General features: G+C 33.4%; 1 protein-coding gene across 1 annotated transcript; it reads left to right on the forward strand.

Moving 5' to 3' along the window:
• The first annotated feature begins 5,284 nt into the window (after positions 1-5,284).
• On the forward strand, positions 5,285-6,325 carry LOC145045221 (uncharacterized). The gene has a single exon (XM_078993564.1). It carries the CDS (start codon positions 5,285-5,287, stop codon positions 6,323-6,325), a length of 1,041 nt encoding a protein of 346 aa, XP_078849690.1.
• Positions 6,326-9,002: the final 2,677 nt, after the last annotated feature.

Below are 9,002 nucleotides of genomic sequence, written 5' to 3' on the forward strand. Positions count from 1 at the left end.
GTTTGTCATTAGACACAACTTGCCAGAAATTTGCTTTTCTTGCTTTTCTTTTTGAAACGTTATTTTCTGTTGAATAATTTCCAACCATCAATTTGAATTCATGTGAATTTAGTTTCACTTCAGACCTTGATTTTTCAACTTTTTCAAAAATTTTGTTTGATTTTTCACCTTTAACCACCCATTTTTGTAATGGTTTTTGTTTTTGAAACACATAAGGATTTTGAGTTAAATTGTTTTCTTCTGTGTTTTGATTTGCGAAAAAACCTTCTGTTATTGACTTTAGATTATCTTTTTCAATCATTTTGTTGAATTCAGGATGAACTTTCTCAGCATTTCCAGTAGTGACAAAAACTTGATTTGGAAAAATGGTTTTATCAGTACCTACAAAATTTGGATATACCACTGTGTTGGTTTCCAAACAATGTGCGCCTTTGTCATTTAAAATTTTTTCAAATTCTTTTGTATTTTCAAACACTTGATCAACCACAACTCTTTGAGGTGTTTCATTTGAATCTTTCTTTTCTTCTTTGTTCTCATCAGTATCATCAGATTTCCAGCTTTCAACTTCCACATTATCAAACTTACAATGTTGCGAAGTTGAAGGTTTATCAATTTCATCCTCTACTATCTAATCAACTATTATTTCTTTACCTTTGATCTTAGATGTGATATTAATGATTGACAATTGAGAACAATCCACCTCTTCTTCCTCTTCTATCTCACTGATTTCACTCACATTATCTGAATTTTCATCAATATCAGCACAAATGAATTGTGAGGCAAGAGTTGAATTTTCGGTTTTCTTTATGATTTTCACTTGTTCACTCTTTGTCAAACTTTTATTGACAATATTAACCAACTCATCAGCATTTAGAAACTCATCAATTTTGACAATACCGTATGAATATCTATCATCAGGTATGTTGTCAAATTGAGCAATTGTACTTTCGCAATCATAAGAAACAACATCAACTTTTTCACATTCATACTCAAGAAAAGGTAAAAGTTTCCTATGTTGTTTTTTGCTAATGTCAGAAAATGATGTAAAGCAGTTAATTTTGCATACAATCATTTTGCAAAATTACAATATATGTTTCTTTGTGCTAGCAACAACCTAACATCATTTGTAAGATTATTCCTATCACAATCTATATTTTTGATCTGTAATTCAAGTTTTTCTACTCTGCTCCTCTTTATTTCTAATTCTCTCCGTGTCTCACCTAGTTACAAATTTAATTTTTGAGCTTCAGTACTAGCAGACACAATAACATAATCAAAATAAGCCACAGTATCATCAAATGAAACAATTTCAACATCATAAGCAGCTAAAGGAATATTAAAAGATTCAAGTATTGCACGTACCTTGGTTGTCATGGGTGATTTATCTGTGGATCTGGATACAAAGCACCTTCCTGAAATTTCCTCTTCGCAATCTTCAAAACTTGCGAACATTGCTCCATGTGTGGGATGCCTCATTTCCTCATCATCAGATCCTGAAGACCAGATCTGATACGTTCCATTTTCTTCATCAGCAGATTCACCCTTCGCAACCAAAGACACTCCTTTGGTCTTAGCACGTATCTCTTCATTCTTTTCAGAGTAGTATGCTTCATCTTTAACTTTTTCCTTCTTCTCTTCTTTCTTTCGCAGCATGCAATCGGCTGCGAAGTGATTTGCACCATTGCAGTAGTGACAGTAAATCCCTGAATCACCTTTCAACTTCTTCTCTTCTTTCGCATCTTTTTGTTTCTCATCTGCTTTCTCCAATTTCTTCCTCTCCTCTCCTCCAGTTCTTATGACAGCATTCTTCACATCACTAGTCTTTCCTTTTGGATTAAAAGGCTTTTTGAAAAACTTCTTAACTCTGTTGTTTGAATAGAATGCCACAGCTTCATCATCAGAGTTGATCAAAAATCCTTCTTCATCTGAACCATCTTTTTCATTAACATCATTTTCTGATACCTTTGAAACAAGAGCCAAAGGACCTCCAATAACCTGTTTTGATTCTTCATACATTTCTGAAACCTCACATTCATGTGTTTTCAATTGATTGTAGAGATCATTCAATTTAGTTGTATCAAAACTTTGTTGTTTCTTAATCATCATGCTCACACTTCGCCATTCTTTGCAAAGACCCATAATGAAAGTTAAATTGAACTCCATAAGAGACCTAGTGATTCCATACCTATTGCAGCGAAACATAAGCTCATTCAGATGATCATAGTAATTTTCAAGAGTTTCTGCATCCTTTTGTCTGAATTCCTTCAATTCAACTAGACATTGCTTCACAGAGTTGATCTTTGTCTTTTCGCTACCTTGATACTTCTCTTTTAGAGTGTTCCAGATATCCTTGGCTGTTTTACAACTACGGATGTAATTATAAACCACAGGAGGTAGAGCACCTCTTAGTTCTCTCATGCACCTCTTTTCATTATTCTTCAGTCGTTTTTGTTGTTCAGCAACTTCAGCAGATCCAGTAGATGATCCAATTGATTGAACATTAGCAGGCGCTTGCATTGTTCCATCAATACAATTCCAAAGTTCTTCATCAATTCCATTTAAGTAATCTTCCATTCTATCAGCCCACTAATCATAGTATTCTGGAATTAACATCGGAATTTTGGTTGAGGAACCAAGCAAGTGAGAGAAGGAAGTCATTGTATTCATGTTGAAGTTCGCCATTGATGAACACAGAAATTTTCAGAAAGCTTGAAAAACTTGACGAAATAGAGAATTTTATCAAATGAATTGATCACAAATCACTAATTGATTACTTGACTTAACAATTCAAAGACAGGATCAATTCAAATCTGAAGATCAAAAGTGATTTTCAAAACCAAAATGCACGGAAAATTTAGAGTAAAGTTGCAACTCAAAAAGCAAATGATTCTAATCACGAAAATCAAATCAAAGCAATTTGAATCAGGCTCTGATACCAATTGATGAGAATTGTTATCGAGATTTGAGAAAGCAAAGTTAGATTTGAGTGATTGAATATTAAGAACACGAAGAGTAAATATTAATCAGATCTCATATTGATAAAGACTGATTACAAAATAAGCAGAAAAGAAATATCTGTTACGAAAAGTCCCTTTCTACTTCTAACCTCAGTCTCTATTTATAGGGAACATGAGTGTACAAAAAATATACTAAGTCTTGACATTTTCACTTCGCAAAACAGATGACTTAGTAAAATAACATAAAATGCGAAACTATACAATACACTATATTCGACTTTTACAATTTTACATCTACAGAAATGAGTTGTCTAATATATCTACATGACATATGACATAATATTAATGAGGAGTTGTATTAGAGTGACACTTGCCAAAAAAATATTAAAAATATTCATTTATTAGAATATGGATGATGTTAATATTACTTTTTTTGCAAGGAGGTGTTTTTATTTGCAGCCTCTTTAATATAAATGAATCGTGGAACACAAATATCTTTCATTTAAGATCTGAATTCATTGTTTTTAAATTTTATCATTTATATATGTTCATTAGGTCATTTACATAATTTCAATGATTTTCTTTTGTCAATTACATGATATATTATCATATTTATGCTATGATTTTCATTTATTTTTAATTTCCTTTGAATTATATAAATTTTATTCTAGCAACTCTCCTTATTAAAGAACTTTTTTGTATAACTTCGAACAACTAAATAATATTATTGAATTCCCATATCTTTACATTGTGTGTTCTTGATTTCATAAGCATTACTTTGAGTTTTTATATATTGCTTTGATCAATTGGTTTTCTTTACTAATTTTATCCTATATGTGTACCAAACAATTCAATATTTTATTAAGGAGATACCTTCTAATTTTTTTTTCCTACCACCTTCATACATACATAAATTTGTGATATTTATCATATTTAATAATTTTAATAATTTTTTATTATATTTGTTATTATCTAACGATTAGTTTTCTTTTGGAACCGGTCAATGAGATATATTAATAGAAGGAGAACAAAGCAGCCATAGTCAGTGGCATACAAAAGTTCAGTTCAAACATAGAAGCAAATAAAATAGGTAAACTAAAGCATAACGAAGAATATTCAAAAAAACAAAGGGCCTTGAGACCATGATGTCCAATTCAGCCTGTCAAATTTTCTCCTGTTTTTCATCCAAAGATAAGCCACTGATTTAATGATGTAAATGACTTTATCTGGTGGTAGCCGGTTTTTCTTGAAGACCTTTTCGTTCCTTGATTTCCAAATACTCCATAATGTTCCATAATAGATAGCTAAGATTATCTTTCTCCTCTTTTTGCACATCCTCCATCGAGAGATGGAATCCAGTACATCATTTACCGTGTGGAGTGGTACCAATTGTGTATTACACCATTTTTATACCCCTTCCAAGACACTCCTAGCATAAGTGGAATCCACCAGAACATGATCAGAACCTTCTTCAGATTCGTTGCACATGGGGCAAGTCAAAACTTCTAGAAGTACCCCTATCTTTGCTAGCTCCGAAGCGACTGATATCCTTCCCATTTTCGCCCTCCAAATAAAACAATTGACTTTCAATGGGACTTCCTTAAGCCAACAAAATTGGCCATCAGCGACAAGGGGTTTGTAATCCCATCTTTGTCTAAGATCACGGACCATGTATGTTCTCGTCGAGGTAATTCCACATCTCCAAGTTACCCCATTAGTTGTAGGTTGTTTAGATATCACAGAACTGACAGGAATACCTTTTTTTACAAGGGCCTTTCTTATGCCAACAATGTTATTCCACACTCCAGTTAATGTTTTCTTTGAGTAGATATCATCAGGTTTCGACTTAAGGTTATGCAGGCTTGATACGACTTCTACCCAAAGATGATGTGGTTCAGTTCTCAACTTCCACCACCATTTCATTAATAAATAAATATTGAGACTTTTTATCGTACCAATCCCTAAGCCTCCTGAATCCTTGGGTGCAACCACCTTGTCCCACGAGACCCAAATCCAGGAAAACGAAATAGGTCGCTCTTCAAAAAAAGACGTCGCTCCCTTAGTAAATCGTCAACATTCGATTTATCAGGTTTTCCAGTACACAACTTGTTCAATGTAGGGGAAGAACACACCTCAGTGATTGGTCATCATCGTTCGAGCAGGGAACAGTCACTCTCCCCCAAACCACCTAGTTCTAACAATGCGCCAAGGACCAACGAAATTAAGGCTACAGCAAAAGTTGGAGCAATGATTGGGTTTGAAATTGATGCTACGAACAAGTTGTTGGCTGAAATTCTAGGAGGAAATGGTGAGATCAACGTGCCCCAATGAATTTTCTCTCGGTCAATACTAGAGGAATTGGGGAGACATACAAGGTGGATTGGATTAGGAGGTTGAAATCGAAACACAGGGTTTCATTCTTAGCAATTCAAGAGACCCAAATAATGGAGGCGGAGAATATCGATGTGAGAGGATGTTGGGGTGCAGATAATTTTGGTTCGAGCAGAGTCAACTCAACAGGAAGGTCAGGCGGTCTTCTAAACGTGCGGGATGACACCCTGTTCCAAATCACTGAGGTGATCTCGTCTAGATATTTTCTAATAAACATTGGCCACTGGAGTGGCATAAGTGAGCTATTGATCTTTGTCAATGTTAATGGACCTCAGTCTAGCACGGAAAAGGCCAAACTATGGGAGGAATTACTGGAAAAAAAGAACTCAATTGAAGGTACATGGATAATAATGGGGGATTTCAATGTTGTGAGAAAGAAAGAGGAAAGATTTAATTCAATATTTTGTGCAAAAACTGCAAGTGACTTCAACAACTTCATTCATGAGACCAGTCTTATTGATATGAAAATGGGCGGCCATCGATTTACTTGCTTCCGTAACTCATATCTTAAATTAAGTAAACTTGATCGATTCCTAGTTTGCCCTTCTTTTCTTAATATCGTCCCTCATGCGGCTGTAACCGCTCTTCCTATAGAAGTTTCAGATCATTGCCCAATCCTAGTGTCCACGTCAAGAAAAGATAACAGACCATCCCCTTTTAGGTTCCTTAACTCCTGGATGCTTAGGGATGGGTTCGAAAAGGCGTTCATTTCCAGCTGGAATAATTTCATGGGGTTTGGTACACCTGACTTGTACCTAGCGGCCAAACTTAAGCACATTAAGAAGGGATTAAAAAAATGGCGTGCAACTGAACACCCTAGGGAGGAGGTTGAACTGTTAAGACTCAAGAACTTGGTACATCACTTGGATAGTGAAGCAGAGTCGAGGCAATTGACTGAACAAGAACTTGCTGACAGGAATCTGGGATACAAGTCCATTATTGAGGTGGAGAAAATTAGAAGTTTGGATCTTAGATAGAAATCTAGGATCAAATGGGCTGTAGACGGGGACGAAAACACACGCTTTTTCATGGATGCATTAATAAAAATAACAGGAAAAACTTGATTGATGGTCTAAAGATAAATGGTGTATGGTTCACTGATCCGACTAGCATAAAACAGGGGATATTTTCATTCTTTGCGGAGAAATTCAATGAAAAATGGCCTATTAGGCCGAAACTTGTTAGTCAGCATTTCAAGAAAATCTCTCATGCAGACTCGGAAGCTTTAGAAGAACCCATTTCATTACAGGAGATAAAGAATGCGGTGTGGGCATGTGGTAATGAGAAGGCCCCCGGGCCAGATAGATTTTCTTTTAAATTCATCAAGAAGTATTGGGATGTCCTCCTCGGTGACATAGCTGCTGTTGTCAAATATTTCGAGCTCCATGGTAAACTCGATTCCTCTTACAGTTCCTTCTTCATCTCTCTAGTACCCAAAGTCAAGGACCCTCTATTGATTAGTGACTATAGACCCATTAGTCTCATTGGATGCATCTATAAAATCATATAAAAGCTCCTCTCGCTCAGAATAGCACGATTAGTACGAACAAAAAGTATGAGGTTATTTAATATCACTTTAAAGTTACATGTAAAATAAAATGTGTACCTTTTGGGGAAATGAGTAAATCATGCACAAACACTTCAAGTAGGTAGAATCTAGGTTCTATAATAAGTGTTTACCTTCTAAATACGTTATAACCTTAACCTTAAGATTCATCTTTTGTGCAAAATAACATAGAATTTAAGCCTCCTTTAATGATAACTGATAATGATGTGTTTATCTTATATGTTGCATCATATCACAAGACTCAATAGTAAAAGTAGCTGCAACGTTTTTAAATTAGTGAAAAAATGTACAAAATAAGAATTAATTTAAAAATGCAACGTGATTGGTACATGCAAATTTAAAACTCATGACTTAAAATATGGTAAATCTTTTTCACATTACAAACGTGTTAATTGTTATACAATAATTTAGGTGGTACTTATAGTTTACAAGACAAAATAAAATTCAAGATAAATTTAAAGTTGAAAAGGGCTTAAACTTAAAAACTAAGCATCAAAGCCGAAAGTGAACAACTATGATTAATAAATAGTTTTTTGGTCATTGAAATATCATTTAGTTCTCTGATATCCAAATATTCAGACATGGGCTTAACATCCTGGAACCCAGTTTGTACCAAGCTTCTTTTAGATTCATTCAGGCCCATTTAGATATCCATAAAAGTATAAAACAAGTCAATAAAACACCACAACTTAAGGGATATTAACAAAAATACTACTTTTTCTTTTCTTTTTTTCATTTTTTTGTTTATGACCCATTTTTATGGCAATTTAACGAAAAGAATACTTGAGCCCGGAATGAGACATTCCGGACCGACTAGAAATATATAATGTGTATTTTGTTTTCTCATTTGCACCAAACACTTGTTCAAAAAACTCTCACTACACATGTCCGAAATTATCATTTGGTGTGTTCTCTTTTATTTTATGTATGTTTTTATACATTAATCCCCAACAAGTATAACCAACATCATCTTTTTTGTTAGTTTTTTATGTTTCTTGAATCAAGCAATCACTAGAATTGAAACTTTGTTTAAAAATTCAAATGATTTCTTATAGGCTTATCTTCATTTGGTATGTGTTCTTGTTTTCCCTCTCGTCTTTTGTCATGTTGCTTGATTGATTAAAGATTCATTCTTTATTTGGAGTTTTTTTGTAGCTATGATTTTTTTTTCTTTTAATAGATTAAGACCAAAGGATTTAGATTCAAATCCGTTTTAGTTTCTAGTGGCAGAATACGGAAGACAATGTGTTTGTGTGTGGAGTGTGGACGGCTGAGAGATGATTATGAGAGTGAAACGTTAAGAAAATAGTTAATGTATTTATTATAAATAAAGACAATAAGCTAATAATAATAATAATAATAATAATAATAATAATAATAATAATAATAAATAATAGAAAAAATATAATTTCACAATCATTTAACGCCAAATGGACAAGAGTTAAAATATAATTTCAAGGTTAGGGTTAATAACAAATAATATATCACATAGACCAAACATGCAATTTAGCAAAAAGTATAAAAAGTACAAGTTGGATAAATAAATAAATTAAGTATGATTTATCTATTATTTCTTTTTTCTTATTATTGAACTTCTATTTAGAATTTTAAAAATAAAAAAATAATAATAAAAAAAAAAAAAGAAGAAGAAGAAGATAAATCTAATTAAAAAACTAATCTTTTTTTCAATGTTTAACAATTTTTTTAAGAGAAAATGACAAAAATAATCATTTACACTAATTACATTACAAAAATAGCCAAAAAAAAAAACCGAAGTTGCAAAAATAGCCTTGAATTTCGCAGATGGAATAGTCCCATCTGCGAAATGGGCTTTCCATCTACGAATGTACCAGCAGCTAAAGCACAACTGTGCTTTAGCTGCTTGTACATTCGCAGATAGAAAGGTCCATCTGCGAAATGTTCCCCTAGTTTTTACTATATAAACGTTTTTTTTCTCCATTCTTTACTCTTCTCTACACAAAAACTCTCTCTATCTCGGGGCTATTTTTGCGATTTTGGCTAGTTTTTCAAGAAAATGGAGGATTATGTTAACAATCCCGCAAATATGGTTAGATTTTAACTCTTTT

The sequence above is a fragment of the Lactuca saligna genome, chromosome 5 (genome assembly GCF_052625555.1).
Source record: "Lactuca saligna cultivar CGN05327 chromosome 5, ASM5262555v1, whole genome shotgun sequence".
Taxonomy (NCBI): domain Eukaryota; kingdom Viridiplantae; phylum Streptophyta; class Magnoliopsida; order Asterales; family Asteraceae; genus Lactuca; species Lactuca saligna.

What these genes read in the sequence shown, in the direction of transcription:
- LOC145045221 (XM_078993564.1), top strand. Translation starts at nt 5,285, where the DNA reads ATGAATTTTCTCTCGGTCAATACTAGAGGAATTGGGGAGACATACAAG.